At 45.3% G+C, this 26,369-nt stretch overlaps 2 protein-coding genes across 6 annotated transcripts in view; one reads left to right on the forward strand and one right to left on the reverse strand.

The window, feature by feature from the left end:
* The window catches only part of CFTR (CF transmembrane conductance regulator), a 203,313-nt gene that overhangs the window by 174,059 nt on the left and 2,885 nt on the right, over positions 1 to 26,369 (forward strand). The window lies entirely within an intron of this gene.
* CTTNBP2 (cortactin binding protein 2) overlaps positions 19,636 to 26,369 on the reverse strand; it is a 138,036-nt gene continuing 131,302 nt past the window's right edge. For all 5 annotated transcript variants that reach the window (XR_013992612.1, XM_081038785.1, XM_081038786.1 and 2 more), the window contains one exon: positions 19,636 to 20,763. Coding sequence is in view for 4 of the 5 variants with exons in the window: in XM_081038785.1 (XP_080894911.1) it covers positions 20,518 to 20,763 (246 nt within the window). In the remaining variant the exon portion in view is untranslated. The remainder of the gene's footprint in view (positions 20,764 to 26,369) is intronic.

The raw sequence follows: 26,369 nt of genomic DNA on the forward strand, positions 1-26,369 counted from the left end.
TCACGATAGCTCACGGCAGCTCACGCTGGCTGCCAGCTACTCACGCTGGCCACCAGCCCCTCCTAGTAGCCCACGGCAGCACACAGCAGTTCACGCCAACCTCCGGCTGCTCCCAGCAGCCCAGCTCCTGGGAGAGCTGTTGTTCACAATCTTAGCGGCAGCACACATACAGCTCACTGGCCCATGTGGGAATCGAATCGTTGACCTTGGCATTGGGAGCTTGGCGCCCCAACCATCTGAGCCACTGGGCCGGCCCAACATCATATTAGTGATCAGTTGTATTTCCTCTAAAGGACAGTTATGGCCAGTGTGACCGCGAATCACTGAATTAGGCTAGGTGGCTGACAGAGTGTATGAACAATCAGCTCTCCCTACCTAGGCAGGCTATCTCCAGAGTGCAGTCCCAGGCAGGCAGTACTACCTCTTCAGGCTTGCTGAGCCGGGCAGGAGCTTGGAGAAAACAAAGAATCTCTTTTCTTGTGTTTTTTAAACTATGGAAGGGTCATTTTCATTAAAATAATAAACTGACAATGTATATTTAAAACAAAGTGATACACAAGTTAGAGAACAATATAAAGAAATGCCATCTTCTAGGTTTGACTTAAACATCCTCCTTCCTAAAGTTAAGGATTGTTGAGTTCTGCTAGTGTGACCTGGAAAAGTAGGAGTTAGACCCCAGGCTCTGCACTCCAGAAGTTGTTTTATTGTGTTCTGTCACTGGGAAAATGCTCACTTTGGACCAGTTGTGGAAGGTACGCCTCCTCTCACCGAAAGGAGCAGAGAAGGGGGCTCCTCCCCCCAAAAGTCCAGCACAATACACCAGGTTCAAACATACGAAATTGCTGATATTGCCCATTGTTGCCCAACGAGGAATAATTTCATACTCTTCAACACAGTAGAATCAACAACTCCTTCTACAAGGGGGATTGTGGCCTTTGCCACTTTTTTTTTCTCCCGTGCTTGAGCAGGAATTCCCAGGAGGGAGTCAAACTTGCTGTGTCCCTAACACAGACAAGGACATGTTGTCTTTCCCCCATCCTGCTGCAGTATCACACATTACCTTGGAGTAGCCCGTAAGACCTCGACAGTGCGTCTTCTCTCTCCGGGGATCACGACTTCCCACCCCGGTTGGCCTTCACGTCCTCTCCTGTGTTTACTGGGGCAGAGGGAAGGTGGGGCAGATGAGGAAATGGTTTTCTCTACATGTATGAAATTATTTTCCCATAGGGTAGATTTAGTTATTCTCAATTCTTGTTTTCTAATGTCTTGTATTAAAAATTCCTTCAGGTCTTGTTAATGATACGTATCTATCACCTCACTGATGATTTCAGTTCTGATGATTTGTGTTGCCCCAGGAAGGTAGCCCAAGTCACCATCATTCTTCCATAATGCTGCAGTTCATGAAGTGTTAGGCCTGTGTGTGTGTGTGTTACACTCACATGCACTTGGCTTTCCTAGAGGCTGTGTCATATACCAGGGGTGCAAAAGTACGTACACACTTGACGTATTCATTTTTTGTTATCCGTATATATTGAACATTACAATTTGAATAGAGTTCTTTCGTCTCTTAAAATGTGTGTACATTTTCTTGGCACCCTCTGCATTTCTATGACTCGCTACATCTTTACTCTTGGCTTTCTGTCAGTGGAGGTAATAGAAATGTGTGCTTGCTCACTGTACCTGCTATGAAACTGAGTGCGTACTCCGTGTCATGGGATAATAACTTCTAACTTCCTCAGGCAAATGCCCAACAGACTAGGCTAGTTCATAGTTAGTGTCTCACCTGGAACAATCTTGTCTTTTGTAGCATGTCCAACATTCAAAATGGAGGAACTTCCAGATTGCTAGGTGTAACTCTTTTCGATATTGATTTCATTATATCTTTTGACTAACAGCATTCTTTTTTTTAGAAAGGAGAACTCGTGTATTATAAATTCCCTAGGGCTGCTGTAACAAAGTACCACAACCTGGGTGGATTAAAACAACAGAAAGCCATTCTCTCCTTAGTTCTGGAAGTTGTAGGGGTCCAAAGTCCAGGTGTTGGCATGGCCACGCTCCTCGGAAGTCTCTAGGGAAAGAAGGCCCTCCTTACTTCTTTCTAGCTTCTGGTGGTTGCCCCCAGCCCTGGGCATTCCTTGGCTTCTAAATGGACCATCCCAATCTCTGCTTCTGTGGCTCTGAGTGTTGGACTTTCCCTCTTCTTATTAGAAGAGGGACTGGACTTAGTTAATCACTGGACTTAGGTCCACCTTTGTCCTCAACAGAGTGAGCATATCTGCAAAGACCCTGTTTCCAAATAAGGTCACACTCATGAGTTCACATGGACGACTTTGGAGGAACATCATTCAACTCAACACAGGTAGTCTGAAAGATATGCTCCTAAATAGTCTACATCCCTTTAAATAAAACGAAATGTGATGGAAATAAGTACCTATACTCAATAATCACCACTGTATCTCAGGCTTAATTGGGGCCACATGTACATTCATTTAATAAATACTTTCTGAGAGTCTCCCAGGGCTGTGAATAGGGCTGGGCACTCAGGACACAGTCATGAATAAGAGAGATGAGCTCCCCGTTGTCAGGGAGCTTATGTCCCATGTGGGGAAAAACCATACAAGTATAATTCATTTGTGCTCTCAAACAGTATTTATTGAGTATTGACCATGAGGTCACTGAGGATGGATAAAGGAAAGAAAGAGCAAAGTCCATGCTTTCACAGAACTGACATTCAATTGGTAAAGGGGCAATACATGAATAAATAAGCAAGCAAACAACATAATTTTAGCTACTGATGAACGCTATGAGGAAATAAAAGGCAGGACAAAGCGGTAAGGTTAAGGGGGCTAGGTGCTATGTAATACATCTTTTGAGCTGAACCCTGAGGGAAGCTAGGGAACGAGTCTTGTGAATGTCTAGGTTTGGTGTCTAGGAGGAAGAAATTCAGGCACAAAGACCCTGGGGGGCTCTGGAGTATATTTAAGAATAGCAGGAGGCCTGTGTAGCCCCTGGTAGTAAACCAGGAAAGTGGAAAAATAGGGACTGAGCAGTAGCTTGGGGCTGGAACAAAGCCAGTAAACCACATAAGAGCCAGTAGTCAAAGTGCTCTGGAAAGCAGTCGGAAGGTTCGAGCAGGAGAGCACCATGTTTCCCCAAAATAAGACCCAGCCAGACCATCAGCTCTAATGTGTCTTTTGGAGCAAAAATTAATATAAGACCCCGTCTTATTTCACTATAAGACGGGGTCTTATTTTACTATAATATAAGACCGGGTCTGTAATAATATAATTAATATAATATAATATAATATAATATAATATGATATGATATAATACCAGGTCTTATCTTAATTTTTGTTCCAAAAGACGCATTAGAGCTGATGGTCCTGCTAGGTCTTATTTTTAGGGAAACACGGTAACTTGAATTTATAGGGGACCCCCTGGCTATTGTGTGAGTAGTGAACATTAGGGAGCAATGGGTGGAAAGGGGATCAAGTTGAGGGGAGTGCATATTTTGACTACAGAGAGAGCAGGATTCAGATAGTGGAAAGTGCTTTGAGGTAAACATGGCATGATGGAGAGGAGGGTTGGAGGAAGAAGGTTGAGTAGATAGTGGACCAGCAAGGTGTCCCCGAGAAGGTGGTATTTTTAGCTCCCACATGAATGACCAGAAATGGCCAGCCTTGTAAATATTCTGGGGAAGATATTTTCCAGTAAAGGGAACAGAAATTGAAAGTCTGGTGTGTTGGAGGTAAGAAAGAAGGACAATTGGAAGCTGGAAATTACAGCCAAGAGGCCAGAGATCCGTTGTAGAGAACGAGGGGAAAGGGGCTGGCAGGGCAGTGCCAGGTGGGCCCCTGGGGGCCTTGTCTTAGTTCTCCGCCCGTCCTCAGAGGACCGGGTGGGACAGAGGCTCTGGCTGCCTACCGAGGAGCAGAAAACGCCACCTGTGCCCACGGAGTGCCTGTTGGTGGCATGTGCGCTCCCTTTGGTATTAATCTAGGATTGGTGTCATGGGCGTTAGCACAGGTGACGCCATTGGGGGCCTGTGGTTTTCTCTTGAACAAGTTAGAGGCTGCCCCTTTGTAATTTTAAAATGTCTATGCCTTTTCACACAGCAAAACCATTTCTAGAAATCTATCCTACAGAAACAAACAAACAAACAAAAAATACTTAAATGTAGAATAGAAAGATTTTACTGTGGCAGTGAATATACCAGAACATTAAAAAAACAAACAATCTGAATAAAACCCATTAATAGGGAAATGGATACATAAAATATGGTGCTTATATAAAATGGATTAAAAATAATGTGTTGGATCTGTACTTGTTTTCAGGGTTAGGGCAGCCTGAACTCCCTCTCCCATGATTTCCTGCAGCCATTGAGGTTGCTCTGGTGAAATGATATTCACAGATGTTTATGGCTTTTAGGAGAATGACTTGCCCAAATGGCCTCTGTGGGGACAGAGCCCCAGAGAGCAGTTTCCAGGCTCTCGGCCTCACATCTGAGCCTGTGCTGGCTCAGGTAGTAAATGGCCATCAACTGTGACTGGATGGCCATCAGCTGTGGCTAGTTGGCCGTCAGCTGTAACCCGTGAGCCATTGGCCACTAATATAACTGCCATGGCTACGCTAGCAGAAAAATGGGGGCTAGCAAGAAGATGGTGGCTGAGCTAGCAAGAGCAGATTGCAGCTAGCATGGCAGAGTGCGGGTCACAGATTGCAGAGAAGTGGACAGCAGGTTGCAGATAGTGTGGCTCCTGCTTCCTGTTCTTCTAACCCAGCTGCCAGCGAGAATATAGTGATATGACTCCCCTACCTATGGCTCCGTGGGTGTTCCTTTTTGGCCTCATCATGTCCTGCGTTCTTATGTGGGGAGCGGGACCAGAGACCCCGCCTGACACCCCGCGTGACAAATGGTGCAGCGAGCAGGGTCTCCCGCGTGACACACGGCGTAGTCAGCAGGGTACGGTTCTGGTCACAGCTCTCCGAAGGGCAGTGGAGCAGTTTGTGTGTATGAACACTCAGTCTCAGGAAGACCAGGAGAAGCATTTGCCTGAGAGCTGGACCCCTGTGGAGGAGTGGGAAGACGTGGATGGTTCTCCAACCAGCAAAGGCCAGAGAAGGCGAAGGTCGTTGCGGCCCTGTGGGCTGGGAAGTGCTTGCTGACGCAGCCTGGATGTGGGACTTGTCCCGGGAAGAAACACTTGCTGAGTCCTCCGTGGGAGATGAGGGTGAGGTCAAGGTCATCCCTCACGCCCAGGATATCCCTGGCGAATGACTATGGACTATGGGGAATTGCCTTCTATCCCTGATTTAATGGACAGCTTGACTGTTTGGGAAGATACCACCATGTAGTGGAACTGACGGATATTTGCTTTTGTGTCTTGACTGGCCGCCATCGAGAATATGTAAACACCTTGACTGTGAGCCGCTGTTGTTCCAGCACGGTACCCTGAGAGGCCCAGAGAGAGAGTGGCAGTGCCCTGAGAGGCCCTGGCTGTGCCCAGAAGAACTGGTGGTGCCCTGAGAAACCCTGGCTGTGCCCGTGGAGACTGGTGGTACCCTAAGAAGCCCAGGGAGTCTGGCTGTACCCAGAAGTACTGGTGGTGCCCTGAGAAACCCTGGCTGTGCCCAGAGAAACTGGCTGTGTCCAGGATATTGCATTCACCTCCAAGCTCCTTGCACAGGGCTTCTCACGGAGAACACTTGTCACGTAGATTGTAAGGTGAGACCCTGTAGGGGTGGAGTGTGGGGACAAAGCCCCAAAAAGCAGTTTCCAGGCTCTTGGCCTCACATAGAAAGGTGCTGGCTCAGGTAGTAAATGGCCATCAACTGTGATCAGATGGCCATCAGCTGTGGCTAGTTGGCCGTCAGCTGTAACCAGTGAGCCTTGGCCACTAATATAACTGCGTGGCTATGCTAGCAGGAAAAAATGGGGGCTAGCAAGAAGATGGTGGCTGAGCTAGCAAGAGCAGATTGCAGCTAGCATGGCAGAGTGCGGGTCACAGATTGCAGAGAAGTGGACAGCAGGTTGCAGATAGTGTGGCTCCTGCTTCCTGTTCCTCCAACCCAGCCGCCAGTGAGAATATAGTGCTATGACTTCCCTACTTATGGCTCCGTGGGTATTCCTTTTTGGCCTCACTGTGTCCTGTATTCTTATGTGGGGAGTGGGAGCTGAGACCCTGCCTGACACCCCGCACGACAAATGGCGCAGCGAGAAGGGTCTCCCGTGTGACAGCCTCTCAGACTCTGTGGTAGTGGCGTGAGTTGTCATCCAGGGAGACAAGACTGATTTCTTTCAGGTAACAAGCAGAGGAGATCAAGCTGCTTGTCGTGCAGGGTCTCAGCTCCCACTCCCTGCCCAAGAACGCAGGACACGGTAAGGCCAAAAAGGAACACCCATGGAGCCATAAGTAGGGGAGTCAAACCAATATATTCTCGCTGGCGGCTGGGCTGGAGACACAGGAAGCAGGATCTACATAATCTGCCTAACAGCAGTCCGCGCTTGCCAGCCACCATCTTCTTGCTAGCCCCCATTCCTTTTCTCTGCTAGCGTAGCCACAGCCGTTATATTAGTGGCCAATGGCCTACGGGTTACAGCTGACGGCCAACTAGCCACAGCTGCTGGCATCTGATCACAGTTGATGGCCATTTACTACCCGAGCCAGCACCTTTCTATGTGAGGCTGAGAGCCTGGAAACTGTTTTTTGGGGTTTTGTCCCCACACTCCACCCCTACAGGGTCTCGCCTCACAATCTACGCGACAAGCGTCTTCTGCGAGGGGCCCTGTGCAAAGAGCCTGGAGGTGAATGCACTATCCTGAACACAGCCAGGCTCTCTGTGCACAGCCAGGGTTTCTCAGGGCACCACCAGTACTTCTGGGCACAGCCAGACTTCCTGGGCTTCTTAAGGTACCACCTGTCTCCCCGGCACAGCCAGGTTTTCTCAGGGGACCACCACAGTACTTCTGGGCACAGCCAGACTTCCTGGGCTTCTTAGGGTACCACCTGTCTCCCCGGGCACAGCCAGAGTTTCTCAGGGCACTGCCACTCTCTCTGGACACAGCCAGACTTCCTGGACTCAGCCAGGGCCTCTCAGGGCATTGCCACTCTCTCTGGGCACAGCCAGACCTCCTGGACACAGCCAGGGCCTCAGGGCACTGCCACTCTCTCTGGGCACAGCCAGACTTCCTGGACACAGCCAGGGCCTCTCAGGGCACTGCCACTCTCTCTGGACACAGCCAGACTTCCTGGACACAGCCAGGGCTCTCAGGGCACTGCGACTCTCTCTCTGGGCCTCTCGGGGTACTGTGCTGGAACAACAGCGGCTCACATCAAGGTGCTTACATATTATCAATGGTGGCCAGTCAAGACACAAAAGCAAACATCTCAGCTCCCACTACATGGTGGTGTGTTCCCAAACAGTCAAGCGTCCATTAAATTAGGGATGTAAGGCAATTCCCCATAGTCCATAGTCATTCGCCAGGGCTGTCCTGGGGGTGAGGGATGACCTTGACCTCACCCTCATCTCCCAAGGAGGACTCAGCAAGCGTTTCTTCCTGGGACTAAAAGTCCTGCATCCGGGCTGCCTCAGCAAGCAGTTCCCAGCCCACAGGACGGCAACAACCTTCGCTTTCTCCGCTTTCTCCGGCCTCTGCTGGTTGGGGAACCATCCGCATCTTTCCACCCCTCCACGGGAATCGAGCTCTCCGGCAGCTGCTCCTCCTGGTCTTCCTCAGACTGAGCTTTCATACGCACAAACTGCTCCACTGCCCTTCGGAAAGCTTTGGCCAGCACCGTATCCTGCCGACTACGCCATGTGTCACGCAGGGGACCCTGCTCGCTGCGCCATTTGTCGTGCAGGGTCTCAGCTCCCACTCCCTGCCCAAGAACGCAGGACACGGTAAGGCCAAAAAGGAACACCCATGGAGCCATAAGTAGGGGAGTCAAACCAATATATTCTCGCTGGCGGCTGGGCTGGAGACACAGGAAGCAGGATCTACATAATCTGCCTAACAGCAGTCCGCACTTGCCAGCCACCATCTTCTTGCTAGCCCCCATTCCTTTTCTCTGCTAGCGTAGCCACAGCCGTTATATTAGTGGCCAATGGCCTACGGGTTACAGCTGACGGCCAACTAGCCACAGCTGCTGGCATCTGATCACAGTTGATGGCCATTTACTACCCGAGCCAGCACCTTTCTATGTGAGGCTGAGAGCCTGGAAACTGTTTTTTGGGGTTTTGTCCCCACACTGCTCTTTACAGATAGGATGGTGTTTGAGATTCTCTGAGCCCTGTCCTCTGAGATGCATGGAGGAAGGAGAAGGAGCTTTCTCTGAAAGATGTCTCTGTGTCCCTTTATTGTGGGCAGTGTCATGCAGGGTGTCATGCGGGGTCTCTGGTCCCCCTCCCCACACAAGAACACAAGATATGGTGAGGTCAAAAAGGAACACCCACGGAGCCATAGATAGGTGAGTCAGACCACTATACTCTCACTGGCGGCTGGGTTGGAGACACAGGAAGCAGGAGCCACACTGTCCGCAACCCGCCATCCTAACTGCAATCCATGCTTGCCAGCCCAGCCACCATCTTCTTGCTAGCCCCGATTCTCTGTTAGCGTAGTCACAGCAGTTATATTAGTGGCCAGTGGTCACTGGTTACAGCTGACGGCCAACTAGCCACAGCTGATGGCCATCCAATCACAGTTGATGGCCATTTACTACCTGAGCCAGCACCTTTCTATGTGAGGCTGAGAGTTTGGAAACTGCTCTCTGGGGCTCTGTCCCCACAGCAGCCTCTGCTGAAAGACCTAGCCCTCCTCACATTTACTGTCCCCCTTCAGCCACCATCTCACAGCAGAGGAGCACTGTGCTGAGAAGTCAGAATCCTGCTTTTAGTTTCCCTTTGACAAGACTTGCTAGCTGACCTTGAGTTCATCACTCTGGGACTAAGCTATTCATCTGTAAATTAAAGATAAGGATACTATTTCTGTATATGTCTAGATGCAGAGAAGTAAAGAGGTAATCCTTCCAGGTTTAAGTTTTATTATGCCAACTTTGTTTTTCTGCTTTTCTCTTCTCATCTTCTTTCTGGTTTTCCTATCTTTTATATTCAGAGCTTTCTAGATATCCCATTACCTGGAATTGAGATGTAGAGAACTGAGCTCAGCATTGACTGCTAGAATCTATTATCCATGCACTTTCTAACTGGAGTGAAAAAATAAGGATGACTCACAGGTTTTATGTCTTATGTTCCTGACAACTGAGATAAGAAACCAAGGAGAAGGAATAGGTTCAGGTGTGGACCCATCAAATTTGAGGAAATTGTCTGACCTCCATTTCACAGTCAATTCAATCTAAGTACTTACAACCTACCATACAGACATGTATTCTTGGCAAACATCAGCATAGAGGTTGTTAAAACCATGGAAGTGGACGAGATTTTCAGGCAAATGGTAAGTAGAAAAGCAAGCGCAAAGGCCGAGTAGTGTGTTCTTGGACCAGAGGTGACAGATACAGAGGGTCCGGTGAAGGGGACTGAGAAGCAGCCACCTGAGAGAAGAAAGGACTGGAAGAGCTTGGTGTCCTGGCGACCAAGGAAGAGTGTCTGTGATGGGGGTGAGGAGGCATGACCGATAGTGCCATATACAGCGTGGAAATACAGTCACTTATGCCTTACACTGCCCATTGCTTCTGAGAGTTAGAAGATCCCTGATGATTTTATGAATAACAGTTTCACGAATAGAGTGAGTTCACAGAGCACATTTTGGTTAAAAAATAAAAGAGGGGAGGAAAAGCCCAAATGAGAAGACATGGAAAGAGATGTCAATTGCTAGCAGGTAGTCCTTTTCATTTTTTAATGGGAGCTTTGGAACTTGTGTGCTGGCTTAAGGGAAAGAACCACAATCAGGGAAGATAAAGCAGATCAAGTCGGTTATTGAAAGAGAGGTCCTGAGATCATCATACAGGATAAAAGGGAAAACCCTCCTCTCTGGGTTGTCTAAGAAGCGCACACCGAGATGTGATTAGATGTGTAAGAGATTTGTGGGGGAAAACAGTGGTGAAGGATAAGCAGGAGGGAGCAAGAGAAAGTGAAGCAACTCTTCTCAACTCAGTGGAGGTCTGACACCTGTGAAGGAAAGGGGACAAAAGGGGATTAGGTAGATAACATCTCGGCTGTGGCCCAGCTCCAAGGACGTTTGGGCCCAGCCTGTGCTCAAAGCCTCTAGTTAAAGAAGTCTCAGTTCTCTTAGGAACGTGCCTTCAGTGTCTCCCTGCAATGCTCCATCACTCCTGTCGGAAGCCTGGCCTCCAATCGGATGCAGGTGTGGCCCCCTAAGGGCGGCAGTGGGCTGTGTCAGGAAATCTGGGCCGTGCGTTCTCACTGTAAAACTTTGGTACAACTGTGGCTGTATTTGGATGTCAAGAAACGAGGAGAACAGGAAGATAAGGGAGTTTCTAACTGGTGGCCTCACTTATCTTTTGAGTAAGAAGCGTTATGGTTTAGTCCAGTTAGCATGAGAAAAGACAGAACAGAATTGGGGAAGGGACTTGTGGGAGGAAGGTTTGGAGAAACAGAAACTGAAAAACGGTAAATGATTTTGTGCCATACAAAGTCTCACTGAGAGTGAAAACTAATGAACTATGTGTGCAGTGGTCTAACAAGGCTTAAATGTGGCCTCCTTCAGAGGGATGTAGTAAAAACAGAGAAAGTAGGTTTTATGACTGATCCCTTTACTTGATGCCACCACCCCTGGTTCCCAGAGTGCCTCAGGTTTAGACTGGTTAAGTTATCTTTCATTTAATTAAATGAAAAAATATATAAATTTATTGAGCATTTGCTATGTATAAAGCATAGAGGGAAATATAAGATGAGTTTCTGCCCTTGAGGCATGTGTCTCTTAATAACAACAATACTTACGATGCAAGAGAGACTATGGTAGCGGGTAGAAGAGAGACACGAATAAAGTCGATGGGACTTCTGAAGAGGTAAAGGCCACTTGAGTGGAAGATGGGCGGTTGTATGTCAAGAAAGCCTTTGTGGAGGTGGCTTTGGCTGGGATTCCTAGAGTGGTTATAACTGTGACAGCTTTGTTATCTTCGATATCTAGTATGTACCAGGCACCAACCCTCTTCTCACTTTTCTAATCTTCCTGTTCAGGGCCTTAATCTGGGCTGGATGGTGAGCACCTCGTGCCTAGGTTGCTAATCAATGGCTCAGTCACTCCTTAAATCTACTATCTCTTATGTGCAATTTCAAACACATCTGGGTAAATTATGTTATTCATATACCCCAGAAGCTTTGGGGGACCTCTCCCCTACTTCCCAAGCATAACTAATGCTACTGCATGTTGCATGTTTTGTACATTTGCACAATGCCTTATTTGTACAAATGCCTAAGGCATTTCCCTCCACTATATGGCAACACTTTGTGGGCAGGAAACTACACACACTTGGTATGTAGTAGTGTTGGTGCGGGGTCTTAGTTGCTGCTTAGTTTTCTTACCTGCTAATGAGTCTGTAATCACATCGAGGTCTGGGTGTGGAGATGGAGGAAGGTAGCCCTGCTGTGTTAGCTAAAGTGTCGGAACCAGTAAACAAGCTAGTCCTAAATGCTTCTTCTTGTCTTAGTCTTTTCAGGCTGCTATAACCAAAATACCATGGACCAAATAGTTCAGAAACAACAGAAGTTTATTTCTTGCTGTTTTGGAGTGTTGGAAGTCCAAGATCGAGGCAAGAGCAGAATCAAGGTCAGGTGAGAGGCTCTTGCTGGTTCATAGATGGCTGTCTTCTCCCTATGTCTTCATGTGGCAGAAGGGGTAAGGGAGCAATCAGTGTTCTCTTTTATAAGGGCACTAACTTCATTCACGAGGGCTCCACCCTCATGACTTAATCCTCCCAGTGGCCCCACCTCCTGATACATTGGTAACATTGGGGGTAACATATCAACATATAAATTTGGAAAGAATACAAATATTCAGTCTATAGCATTTCTTCATTTGGATCTTTGTGTTGGTTTCCAAAGGGTTGAGATGCCAACTCTTCATAACATGTGAAATTATTTTAATGAAATTTTCATTCTCAGTAATAATCCTATAATGAGCCCCTCTTCTGCCTTTCAAGTAAATGGGACAAAAACTACTGGAAGATACAAGAAGTGTAACATAATATAGTTAGGGCCTCCATCTTATAAAGTAAAAATGATTTGCCGCTTTTTCTGGGAAATTACTGTACAGGATGGAGATCGTTAAGATCAACACGATTGCGAAGTTCTTCAGAATCCGCTTAATACAGTCCATCAGCTCATAGGTCTGGCCCCATTGTCCTGACTGTTAATGCTACATGGAAAACATGCTTAAGACCCTTCAAGCTTGACCCCTCCAGGCTTCGTAATGTCATGCAGAGGTACTAGTAAGTAGTCGTGAATGAGATGAATGTCCTGGAACACTTACCCAATATGGTTAGACCCTCCAAGAGGCTTTCATCAGAAAGACGTTTACTCACATAATCGGTGCTGAGATCTTTCATAATTAGTGATTTTGCATCCTTTCTGAAGGTTAATATTTTGTTCTCCATTTAAAGGCAAACTCTGATGACAGATTTCAGCTTGGATCTCTGCCTATTCTATAGATGCCTTTGGTCTGTTCTTCAGAGGACAAGACAGTTTCTTTTAGGAAACGTTGTTAACACAGAATGGATTTATTTTAATATTCCTTTTGTATTAACAGTATTTATTTTTACGATTATTAAGATAATCGTATCTTTCCTCCCAAGTAGCAAACTGGGTTGTTGCCACTTGGAAAAAAAAAAAAGAAAAAATTTGGAGTGTGTTAGTGGTGGAGGAGAGGCTGGAAACTTCATGTCATAAAGGAAAGGAAGATGTACATGGGCAGTGCCTTAGAGCAGCGAAGGAAAGGGCTTGAGCGAGTTTGCTGTCCTTGCTCGGACATGGTAGAAACTGTCATGTAAGATTCTTCTCCAACCCATATAAACACTTGTTTTCATTCTCCATAGTTCTAACTCTAAGCTTTCTTGTTGCACTTTGTTTCATTATTTGAGGGCTGGGGAAGTCAGCTGGTCTTCCTTTGATTTAAGGTTCTTGCTTTTTTAGCTTACAGTTTGCTGAGTATCTGGCTGTCTGGGTCTGCATACAGAGGCCATTCAGAGCTCCAGTACAGAAAGCAATCACATCTTGGATCTGATGATCCTCTACAACCGGGATTTGCAATCCTTATCAAAATCTGCCCCAAACAGTGCTTACAATCATTCTTTTCATTAGGTAAGTCCCAGGTGGATAAACATGGGTTTATCCATGCTGCCTTGGTGAGAAAGTCTCTAAGACATGGATAATTGATGACCCAGTTGGTTGTAGGAAGCTCGCATAATTTTCGACCATTTCTCAGGATTGCTTATGACTGCTAGGTTGCTTTTGACATTGGGCTAACATCCTACCGTTAGGCTTCCTTGGTCTCACCTGTAACGTGATGAAGGGATTGTTTGATGAAGGTCTCAAAATGACCAGTTTATAGGCCACTGAACACACTGACTGATCATGTCCAAGTTCAGCCCTGAACGTCCTGATAGCACAAGCCCTGATAGCTGGGTCCTCTCCCACTTCCCTTCTTCCTCACTCTTAGAGACTTTTGTAATTCATTTAGTAAATGACCAGGCCTAGGGTTAGGGATCTGCCAAAGGAATCTACTGTGATGCCAATGAAGCTGAAGTTCATGGACATTGACTTGCACTGACCCCTTCCAAACCTCCGAACATTCTCCCCAGCTGGTGCAGGATAAAATAGTAGCCAGAGCATGTATTAGAGATATAGGGCACTTCCTCAGAAGGCTTGATGGTCCCAGGCCAGCCCTACCTGTCCACCTCTGAAACTATCCTGGGAGACCTCACCAGGATCAAATCCCATCTTCTGCTGCAAAGAGAAGAATCCACGTGAGTCACAGCTTTGCTCTCTGACCCAGACCACCAAGGCTCGGCTTACACAGCCACTGAGCCCACCCTGCCCAAAGCCAGAAGCACCACTTTAGCAAGAAATATGCAGATGTGGCATTGAAAATGAAGCTAGGACATTTTTTGTTTATACTACTGACAATCAAAAAAAAAATTGAACAACTCTGCTAGAGTCAAGCCTGGATTAGCTTTCTGTTTTTTTTTTTTTTTCCTATTGATAGTTTTACAATACGATTGCCATGTGAAAAAGAAAACACTTTGTTTATGGTCCATGAGAGTATAATCCTTAGATTGCAACTTTCGGTTGCTGTTATTGTTGTTGTTTAGGTAACAACTTTACTGAAAAATAATTCACATAAAGACAGGATGTTATACAATTCTTCCACTTAAAACCATTAAAATTCAATGGATTTAGTATACTCACAGGGTTGTGTGACCATCACCATAATCAATTTGAGACATTTTTATCACCTCAAAAATGAACCCTCATGCCCTTTAGCTATCACCTCCTTCAACCCCTCCATTTCCTCATCCTAACAAACCACTAATTTACTTTCTGTCTCTACATAAAAAATTTTTTTAGTAAAAAAGAAATTTAGAGTGTTCTGTGGGAAGATTTTTAAAATGTTTTTTTTAATACATTCCCTGGCTTGGATTTTCCCATTTCAATTACTTGCTGTGGACAGATACTGGATCCTGTTCTCTGCACTCCAGTTGGCATAGCACCCATAACTAAACACACTATTAAGGCAGAACAAAGTAGAGTTTTCTAAGACTTTACATCATTATATCAAAGCATACCATTGAAAGAAAAAGAAAAGATATCTACATTATGATTACAGAATATCTTTCTTCTTACAAAACTTCGTCATACATGGCATGCTATAGTAGAAAGTTGTATTACTCAGGACTTCCAGTCACAAGGAGACAGAAGTCTGATCACACCGACGTAAGAGAAAGGGGGAATTGTTGGCTCATGGGAACCCAGGGTTCCTTGGGTACTGACAAATCTAGGTGTTCAAACCCTATTCTCAAGGCTCAGCCTTCTTCTTTCTAACTGCTTTTATGTTGATTGTATTTGAAAGGAGGCTTGCTCCTTGAGGTGGCAAGGTGGCTGCCAGCAGCTCCAGACTTACGATCTTTCCTTGCAACAACCTTGGTAGTAGGGAGAGTGCCTCTACTTGAACTTGAAACACGGTCCTAGAATTGAGTGTCTTTGGCTCTGATTGGTCTGGACTGGGTCACATGCCAACTCTTGGAGCTGGGGAGGGAGTCAGCTCTGCCTGCTTCTCTTGACAGAGAAAGGAAGGAATTGTTTCCCAAGGAAAATCCAGTGTAGTTAAGGGGATGGATTCGGGCCAGGTAAAAACTAAAGATCATGATTAAAGAGGGTGGCAGCATGAGTCATATAATCTGGGCTTTAGTCTAATTTGCACCAAGTTGTTTTATTACCTGAAGCAAATCACTTAATTTCTCTGGGCCTAGGTTCTCTGTTCTGTAAAATTTCAGACTTGCATAAAAAGTCCTCAGAGGTTTCTTAGTCTAAAATTCTAATTCAGCTAGATATTTTGGTATCAAAAAGGCCTGGTTCAATGTGATTTTCTTTGATAGAATCAATACAATAACTCACTGAATAGCAATACATCCTACAGCGAATGGAGTTCTGTCTGGAGTCATGAGGTTGTGTACTATCTTTGATACTGAGCACTGTCTAGAAGAGTAAAAGGTTTCTAACTCATTTTTGGACTCTCCAGTCTATTCACAGAAGTTCAAATTCTTATCTATTTTTAGAAGAAGCCATACTGGGTATAGGTTGCTTCTAGTACCTTATGTTTGTATCTACCCTTCTGGTATTAATTAGAGAAACAATGAATTCTTAGAAATAGCAGGGATAAATTAGGAAAAATGAGACAAAATCAGGTTGCTGGCATAAATGATCCTTCTGATATGCTGCTGAAAAAAAAAAAAAAGGAACTATCATGACAAATTAGGAAGTACAAGATTGAGCTGGAGGAAAGAGTGAGCCCAAAAGAAAGGTCTTAAGATATTTGATGAGTGCCAGGACTAGTAGTCCGTGAGGGAGCGGGGCGAGCTCGAGGCATGATTGAGAAGCCCTGGGAAAGACCTTGGGCTGGCAGGGGAAAAGGTGCTTCATGTTTGGCTATGGCACATGCATTTTCTCAACTAGAGATTCTTGCTTTGGATGATAAAAGCCTTTTATTTTTACAAGTTTTCAATCAAAATGCAAATGCCTGAGTGCCCCCTAGATTACTGAAACTTAAATATCAATTAAAAATCAGTAATTATGATATTTTAGATCAAAACATGTATGCATTGGCTGTTATCGCCATGTATACCTTAGCTTTTGACTCTGGTAGAGATGCGTCCCTCCTCTGCGGGTTCAAAGCCGTGTCTCTTTAATTTAGGGCAGGCTCTTTCTCAGCTTGGATTTCAACTGCAAGTACTCTGGGCAGGTGGACATTTTTTACAATGCAAGGGAGGCACCATTTATATGGACTTCGAAATAAATGGTGTCCCCTGAAGAATACGAGGTCTGACAATTAAATTCGCAAACTCGTTCTAGAAAAAGTGCTGCATCCCTCATTGCTGAATATCACTACAGTCACCTCGGAAGGACTCCCCTTGGGAAGCTATGCACTGATGCCGGTGCCTAGTCCACCCTTCAAAGAAATTTTGCAACTCTTTCTGGAATGGCCATCAGAGCTATAGTTGTATTACCCTTGATGTCCTGAATGTCATCAAAATGTCTTCCTTTCCATATTTCTTTTATCTTTGGGTAAGGAAAGAAGTCATTGGGGGCCAGATGAGGTGAGTAGGGAGGGTGTTCCAATACAGCTATTTGCTTACTGGCTAAAAACTCCCTCACAGACAGTGCCGTGTGAGCTGGTGCATTGTCGTGATGCAGGAGCCGTGAATTGTTGGTGAAGAGTTCAGGTTGTTTTCATCTAACTTTTTCACGCAGCCTTTTCAGCACTTCCAAATAGTAAACTTACATAACTGTTTGTCAAGTTGGTACAAATTCCTAATGAATAATCCCTCTGATATAAAAAAAAAGGTTAGTGACATCATTGCAACAAGTTCACGAACTTAATTGTCAGACCTCATACATCTGTTGGTGTCTCCTTTAAAGGCACTACACGGCTAGACTCTACAATATACAGGTTGGCTATTCCCAGGGGGAAATGGGGCTTGATTTGAAATTAAAAGACAGGCATTTCATATCAGTTCTGCCACAAAAGTACTGGCTGCCGCCATGAACCTGGGCCTTATCTTTGAAAAGTCGGAAGTGGTTTTTAAGTATATCAGTCAAGGAAGGCGTGATAAAGAATGAAATAATGACGTCTTGGCAATATAAATGCTCCAGTGGGGGAGATGGAACTTAACAGGGTGTAGGCTTCACTAAAATAAATAAACACACAAACACCACAAGACTTCCTTGGCTGACATGACTGCTGAGTTGTGAACATTGTATACAGGATTAGTTGGTACAGTAATGCTCTTCAAGTTCATCCGATAAACATCAGGTTTAAAGGGAAAGGTACTTAATGTATGAGTATTTACAGGATGAAGTGAAGTATAAATTAGTGTTTAGCACCTCAAAGGTGATGATGGAGTGGTGGTCACCCCACAGGGACCACACTGTCAGTTATTTTGTTTGTTTTTGTTATTCTGTGATCAGTCTACTCCATATAATGACTCCAGGAGTTCTACATTTTTACATGAAAGCATGTAGATAGCTATTTTGGTGGTAGTGGTAAAATCTTATAGCTTTTCTTGAGAGGAATCTGGACTGAACTGGGGTTCCTGATTAGACTAGGAAACCACCATCGTATCATCATATATTTATCTGTTCTTGTCAAACATTTATGTATATGATAGTACGACTATTTATCAGTACCAGTAACTGGAGGTGAAAAGAAATGAGTAAGGCATGAATGGCCTTTGCCCTCAAGTAGCTAATAGAGTAGCTTCCGTTTGGTTAGTATTAAATATTTGGCAAATTTTCCCCCCTCAGTTACTGGACTCAGCCAGGATTAGCTGGATGAGATGTCTTGCCAAAACTGCAGTCTTCAGCCCGTCTTTCTTTTCTGTCTTCTCTTTTCTAGCTTTTGGTCCATTTTTTCTTGGCTTTGTTTCTCCTCACTCACTTTCTTTTCCAGTACGTTGTCTTTCACAGCTCCGTTCCAACACCATGCACCCGGGGCATCTTAATGTGAAGGACCTCGTTTCCTTTGTCGTAGCTGACGCACAACATCTTTCTAACTATATGTAGAGATTCTCATTCCATCTCTGAGAATCCAGCTGAGGGGTCGGGGGTGGGGAAGCTAATCTGAGAGTGAGATACTCAGTAAATAATAGAAGGAAAGATTTCTGGAGTTAGAAGGTACTTTTGTTCCAAGTCAAAACCCTAGGGTCACAAAGGTGGTGTCACAAGGTCAGTGACGCAGAGCACTCAAGGGTAGAATGAGAAGTTTTATTGCTTCCGTGCCTGTGCTCTATTTGCCCCAATGTATCAGTTTATTAACAGTTCAGAAAGGAGGAGAGGGGCAGGAGCGTCTCATCTCGCACAGGTGTTACATATTACACTAGTTTCTGTCATTGCTCACATAGAATGACCCAGGAGTAAGTCTCTACCTGTGTGTTCAAAGCCACAGATCTAAACGCCCTTTATAGACATTTTGCAGTTTGCCATCCAATTATAAAAAGTGCCACCTGCTGAATTTTACTGATAAGTCAAAGGTGCATGGATCAGCTACTATAGGTCCTCTGAATAATGTATTCCAATTTGGTTTTATTTTCTCTGGTCCTTAGTACACTAATGGGATCTTTATCTTCAGAAAAGCTGCTAATATAAAGTACAATGTTTGCTCACTATCAGAAATTGATGCAATCTAAGCAGGTGTATCTAAGCAGGAGGAAATATGCAGTAGAGCCACCTGAATCTAGGTATATTGGTCTATGGTTCTGAGAACAGTTTTGTTCCCAAGATTAGTGTCTTTCTGTGAAAACACTTGAGGGTATCAAATATCACTAGGGCACCATGAATTTGATTCCAGCTCAAAGGAGTCAGTGTATTCAAGCCTAAGACTATTTCCTCCAGCCTCTTCCACTCACCCATGCTGTCCCTTGCTCTGATCACCACTCCCCTACTCCCCCCTCCCCCCATCTCACTGCACTTCCCCATACGTGAGGTGACGACTCACCCTGCACAGGGAAAGCCCTGGCAGGATGCTGACACCTGTTAGAACTGAGTTCTTCCACGATAGATCTTCCTCTCCTTCACCCTTTGTGGCATAATCTTGACTAGTTTGTTTTTTAAAAATACTTGCAGACATTCTTATAAAGTTTCATATAGTATCAATGCACCTGTGTGTACTTCAGTGTAAACCCTGACCATGAAAGGGCTTTCAATACTCTTAGACAAGTAAATGACTCTTGGTAGTAGATCAAACGTTTTTGGGGGTATCTACTCCACTTAGATGTTTATTTTATTTTTATTGAAACCATCTAACAAGGGCGGGTCTTTCTGTGAACAGCTAGTGAAATACCAACATGTAGAAAACGTTTTATGAATGTCCCTAAATTGAATACAAATCTCTGTTGCAGGAATAAAGTACTAAAAGCTATAGATAGAAACTACAGCAAAATTATTTCACTAATTCAATATTTTATTTGATGTCAAGGCATGTTAACTTTGAATTGTATAAGAGTAATCTCATTAGTAATTTTAGAAGAAACAGTTCTAGAAAATATCAATTTATTATTATCAGTTGTGCTACTAGAATTAAATTGAAGAGGGAGTTAACTCTGAATTTATTGAAGCATTTGCACAGTTCTTTCTTATATCCACTTAGGTACAAAACTTTTGTAAAAAAGATAACATTTTATTGCATTATATAATTTTATATATTAGTCACAATGCAAACTCATAAGCATAAATATACATGATGCAACCAATCAGCAATGTAACCATTAAAATATTTAAAATGTAAAACTAGAATTTAACAGGCAAAGTACTTAATATGGCTTTTAATGGAAAGTAACTGTTTAGAAATGATTAGTTATTGCCTCATTGTAGTCATTCCTCATCAAGTGAACAGAAAATTATGATCCCCATTTAAAATGGTGCATTTTATCTAAGCCAACATTGTACACATTTTATGACATGTAGTACGCAGTATGATTCATGGACTTTCCTAAATATATACATATGTACATATGTATAGATATACAGTACACAGGCAGTTCTGTTTTAACACCCCTGAACATGTTGATTAAAACTATTACAATATTTCTATTATAAAACTACTTGAAAAGTTGGCATTTCTTGGTATTGAAATTCAATCCTACAGAATTGAAAAAACACACACAAAATGTTGGTTATAAATACATTCTTTACAAAAAATTGAATAGTGGTCCCGCACTCATACTTAATATTACAGTGAAAACATTTTATTCATTTAAAGGTATGTACATCTTGTTGTCCTTGGTTTCTGTGTGAAATATACAGAAGAGTGAGAATATTGTAGGCAGGCCTATTTGTTAGGTTTTTCTACTTGTTCATTTTTGTGTAAGTTCCAAATCTCTTCTTTTGAGTTGTTGTTTATTTCTATTTGCCTTGTATTACTGCTGCTGCTGCTTCTTTTGGTGTTCTGGGAACACTGGGTGGCTTTACTTTGAGGAACAGGCAGAAAAGATTTAACTCTTGAAACACCCGACTCAGTCTTGGATTTATTGTCGCTGCATTCGGTAGTCTGATGGCTGCTGAGAGGACTGACCTCCTGCAAGAGAAAAGAAAAGAATGTTTTCACGTCTGACACTGTTACCAATTTCTGTTATCAGTCCTAACTCTTCCTCCTCCTCCTCTCTCTCTCTCTACCTCCGAGCACCCATGTAGGTTTCTCCCTAAACGAAGTTCTCATGAAAAGACACAAAAGACAATGGAGAGGGAAAGCTAACAATTAACTTCCTATGGACTCACTGCCTGATTTTCATTAGGCCTTTCGTGGGGTCACAAAAGTGTGAGACACAGGAGTCAGACTCAGGTGCCGAGAGTCTGGGATCTCCTCACCCAGGGGAGGAGCTTCATGGAAATCATCAAACTGGACCAACGACTTGTAGGCAGCTGTACAAATCAGCTGTATCACCTTGGGCGAGTCACCTAACTTCTGCTTTCAGATCTGTAAACTACAAATTGGACTATTACTCAATAATCAACAAATGCTGTGGAGCACTGACCGAGCAGCGTGGTGCTGGACGGGGTGCCTGGCATTTGGCAGACAGCGTGAGAGCGAAGGCCCTTGCTCTACTGGGTTCACCAGTGACTCAAGGCTCCAGCAGTTCTGTGAGGAGCAGGCTCACGGGCTTCCTCACTGGGAACCACACGCTCTCACTTTTCTAGTGTATGTCTCAGAACACTTATGAGCACCTGGTCCGTGTCTCTCATTTTGCTCAAGAGGAAATTGAGAGCTGGACGGGTAGGGTGATCTGCCCATAGTCCCAGAGTGACTGGGTATGGAATAGTATAAAATGTAATATAATATGATATGATATGATATGATATGATATGATATGATATGATATAACATAATACCGGGTATCATATCATATCATATCATATCAGATATACAGGGTCTTATATTAATGTTTGCTCCAAAAGGTGCACTAGAGCTGATTGTCCGGCTAGGTCTTACTTTCAGGGTAAGTATATATAACATGAATGTTATAACCAACATTCATGTGTTACTTTCACAGTAAGTGAGCTGCTCCCAATGCCTCTCAAGCAGTGGACATTGATTATTTTCCCTCTTTTTAAATTTAAGAGCAATGCCACCATACAGCAGTGTTACCTTTAAAATATTTAAAATGTAAAATCAGAATTTAACAGGCAAAATGCTTACTATGGTTTGTAATGGAAAGGAACTGTTTGGCCTCAGCTGGCAGTTGGATTCTCCTGGGTGTCTTCTTCACTGTAAAATGTGACTTAGTCATGGGCCAAGTAGGGCCAATCTCACCTTGTTCTTTGGTCTAAAACCCTAGCAAATGCAACACACATGCATTCAGAAGACATGGCACATTGTCACAACGATAACAGTTGGCAGGTATACAGGATATGTGAGCTGTGGAGGTGGATGTAACCACGCATAATGTCGCCACGATCTTTGACATCCCTCTGGAAATGCACAGGGGCAGCGCCAAGGCCCCCTGTCGTGCAGGGTCTCAGCTCCCACTCCCCGCCCAAGAACGCAGGACACGGTAAGGCCAAACAGGAACACCCACGGAGCCATAGTTAGGGGAGTCAAACCAATATATTCTCGCTGGAGGCTTGGCTGGAGACACAGGAAGCAGGATCTACATAATCTGCCTAACAGCAGTCCGCGCTTGCCAGCCACCATCTTCTCGCTACCCCCCATTCCTTTCTCTGCTAGCGTAGCCACAGCCGTTATATTAGTGGCCAATGGCTTACGGGTTACAGCTGACGGCCAACTAGCCACAGCTGCTGGCATCTGATCACAGTTGATGGCCATTTACTACCCGAGCCAGCACCTTTCTATGTGAGGCCGAGAGCCTGGAAACTGTTTTTTGGGGTTTTGTCCCCACACTCCACCCCTACAGGGTCTCGCCTCACAATCTACGCGACAAGCGTCTTCTGCGAGGGGCCCTGTGCAAGGAGCCTGGAGGTGAATGCACTATCCTGAACACAGCCAGGCTCTCTGGGCACAGCCAGGGTTTCTCAGGGCACCACCACAGTACTTCTGGGCACAGCCAGACATCCTGGGCTTCTTAGGGTACCACCTGTCTCCCCGGGCACAGCCAGGTTTTCTCAGGGGACCACCACAGTACTTCTGGTCACAGCCAGACTTCCTGGGCTTCTTAGGGTACCACCTGTCTCCCCGGGCACAGCCAGCTTTTCTCAGGGCACCACCACAGTACTTCTGGTCACAGCCAGACTTCCTGGGCTTCTTAGGGTACCACCTGTCTCCCCGGGCACAGCCAGGTTTTCTCAGGGCACTGCCACTCTCTCTGGACACAGCCAGGGCCTCTCAGGGCACTGCCACTCTCTCTGGACACAGCCAGACTTCCTGGACACAGCCAGGGCCTCAGGGCACTGCCACTCTCTCTGGACACAGCCAGACTTCCTGGACACAGCCAGGGCCTCTCAGGGCACTGCCACTCTCTCTGGACACAGCCAGACTTCCTGGACACAGCCAGGGCCTCAGGGCACTGCCACTCTTTCTCTGGGCTTCTCGGGGTACTGTGCTGGAACAACAGCGGCTCACATCAAGGTGCTTACATATTATCAATGGCGGCCAGTCAAGACACAAAAGCAAACATCAAACCAGTCCCACTACATGGTGGTATGTTCCCAAACAGTCAAGCGTCCATTAAATTAGTGATAGAAGGCAATTCCCCATAGTCCATAGTCATTCGCCAGGGCTGTCCTGGGGGTGAGGGATGACCTTGATCTCACCCTCATCTCCCACGGAGGACTCAGCATGCATTTCCTCCTGGGACAAGTCCCGCATCCAAGTTGCCTCAGCAAGCAGTTCCCAGCCCACAGGGCAACAACAACCTTCGCTTTCTCCGCTTTCTCCGGCCTCTGCTGGTTGGGGAACCATCCACGTCTTTCCACCCCTCCACGGGAATCGAGCTCTCCGGCAGCTGCTCCTCCTGGTCTTCCTCAGACTGAGCTTTCGTACGCACACACTGCTCCACTGCCCTCTGGAAAGCTTTGGCCAGCACCATATCCTGCCGACTACGCCATGTGTCGCGCAGGGGACCCTGCTCGCTGCGCCATTTGTCGTGCAGGGTCTCAGCTCCCACTCCCCGCCCAAGAACGCAGGACACGGTAAGGCCAAACAGGAACACCCACGGAGCCATAGTTAGGGGAGTCAAACCAATATATTCTCGCTGGAGGCTTGGCTGGAGACACAGGAAGCAGGATCTACATAATCTGCCTAACAGCAGTCCGCGCTTGCCAGCCACCATCTTCTCGCTACCCCCCATTCCTTTCTCTGCTAGCGTAGCCACAGCCGTTATATTAGTGGCCAATGGCTTACGGGTTACAGCTGACGGCCAACTAGCCACAGCTGCTGGCATCTGATCACAGTTGATGGCCATTTACTACCCGAGCCAGCACCTTTCTATGTGAGGCCGAGAGCCTGGAAACTGTTTTTTGGGGTTTTGTCCCCACACCCCCGCAGAGGGAAGGCGACACACTCTGTGTTGTTTGCTCACCCCCCCTTCATCTGCATCCCAGGGGCCGTGGCTGCGCACCTTTATGTTCCGGGGCAGGAATGCTCCAGGAAGTGAAGTAACAAGAAGCACCCACGACCGCTGAAATGCGGCAGGGGGGTCGAGGCTGGGTGTGGAGATGGGGTGCTGAGTCAGCCCCTGGAGGCGTGAGGGTACCCGGGGGAGGTTGGTGAGAGCTGTAAAGTCCCTGGCTTGTTGCAGGCGATTCTGTTCAAGGCTGTGAGTGTGAGAAGCGGGCAGGGGACGGACGCTAAGGGTGACATTCCCGACGGGGTGGCGGCCAAGCTCAAGTTCTGAAATGTTTCCCCAAAGCTGAGAAGTTCCAGAGCCTGGGACTAGCAGAGTTAAGAGTGTTAAAGGCTTCCTGAGCTGAAACCCAAGAGTTCTCTCTATGAAACACATAAGGTTACTGTCAATGTAGTTGGGCATATGAAGGTCAGAGACACTTAAATCAGAGCCATTCATTCATTCATTCATTCATTCATTCATTCATTCAATACTAAGCATCAGCTAGAAGCTAGTAGGGTGCTACAATCCCTGCTCTCCAGAGGGGAAAGCTGGGGGGCAGAAAGTAAAGACAAACTCTGTAGGGAAGATGCCACTGGAGATGGCTCTTTAAGGACACATAGGACTGCCAGCTGAAGAGGGGAGAAGGCTCCATGGAAAGGAGAAAGGGTAAAGACAGACACGGGCAAGGGTGGGGTGTGGTGAATAATGAATGACACATAACAAAAGGTTACACGAAGGTGTATCACCCCTGTAAAGATACATTTGGAAAGAAGGGAATGGGGTGGAAAATAATGAGGGTGACAGGTCAGAGCTGTTTTAGAGCCATGGGTCTAAGCTCCAGCTGCTCGGGAGCTTTAAAAACCCCATGTCTAGGTGGCACTTCAGACTAGTTACATCAGAACCTGTAGGGACATGGTTGAGACATCGGGGATTAAAAAAAAAAATCTTCAAGTGGATTTAATTATGCAACCAAAGATGAGAACATTTGCTTTAGGGGAATAATATACATTTTCATGAGAATATTTAAAACATAATAAAAAGAACAGATACTAATTTTATATAATTTTGTATAATATATATATTTTCAGGGGTGCCAGGAAAATGACAAGTGGTCACTTTGGTCAGCGTTGCTCAAGCAGTAGTTCGCCGTAATCAGAACTGTTTGGACGCTGATGGTAACCACTTTGAGCACGTCTTGTAATTGCAGAAGTCAAACGTGACTTGTATTCATCTTTTGTTATCAGTATATATTGAGTATTAGAATTTTAATACAGTTTTCTCCTTTCTTAAAATGTGTATACATATTTTTGGCACCCTCTGTATATATATGAAGGTCTGACAATTAAGTTCGCAAACTTGTTGCAACGAAGTTGCTAACCTTTTTTGATGTCAGAGGGATTATTCATTATGAATTTGTACCAACTGGACAAACAGGTAACCAAGTTTACCATTTGGAAGTGCTGGAAAGGCTGCATGAAAAAGTTAGACGACCTGAACTTTTCACCAACAATTCATGGCTCTTGCATCATGACAATGCACCAGCTCACACAGCACTGTCTGTGAGGGAGCTTTTTGCCGGTAAACAAATAACTGTATTGGAACACCCTCCCTACTCACCTCATCTGGTCCCCAATGACTTCTTTCTTTACCCAAAGATAAAGGAAATATTGAAAGGAAGACATTTGGATGACATTCAGGACATCAAGGGTAATACAACGACAGCTCTGATGGCCATTCCAGAAAAAGAGTTCCAGAATTGCTACGAATGGTGGACTAGGCGTTGGCATCAGTGCATAGCTTCCCAAGGAGAGTACTTTGAAGGTGACCCTACTGATATTTAGCAATGAGGTATGTAGCACTTCTTCTAGGATGAGTTTGTGAACTTAATTGTCAGACCTCATAAATATATATTAGTATCTGCTCTTTTTATTGATGTGTTAAATATGTGTGTGTATTTCTTGCTGATTTTTTATTTTAGAAGGCTGGCGAACATGCCATCCAACTAATAAACCCCACTGCATTCCCTTGCTGTTGGAGTCGTGAGGAGTTATATTGTGGCAAATGAGGAGAAGGATAATTTACACATTCTGCTCCTTACAATGGATAATGGTGGCTGCCAGGC

The sequence above is a fragment of the Rhinolophus hipposideros genome (assembly GCF_964194185.1).
Source record: "Rhinolophus hipposideros genome assembly, chromosome: 25".
NCBI classification, from domain to species: Eukaryota; Metazoa; Chordata; class Mammalia; order Chiroptera; family Rhinolophidae; genus Rhinolophus; species Rhinolophus hipposideros.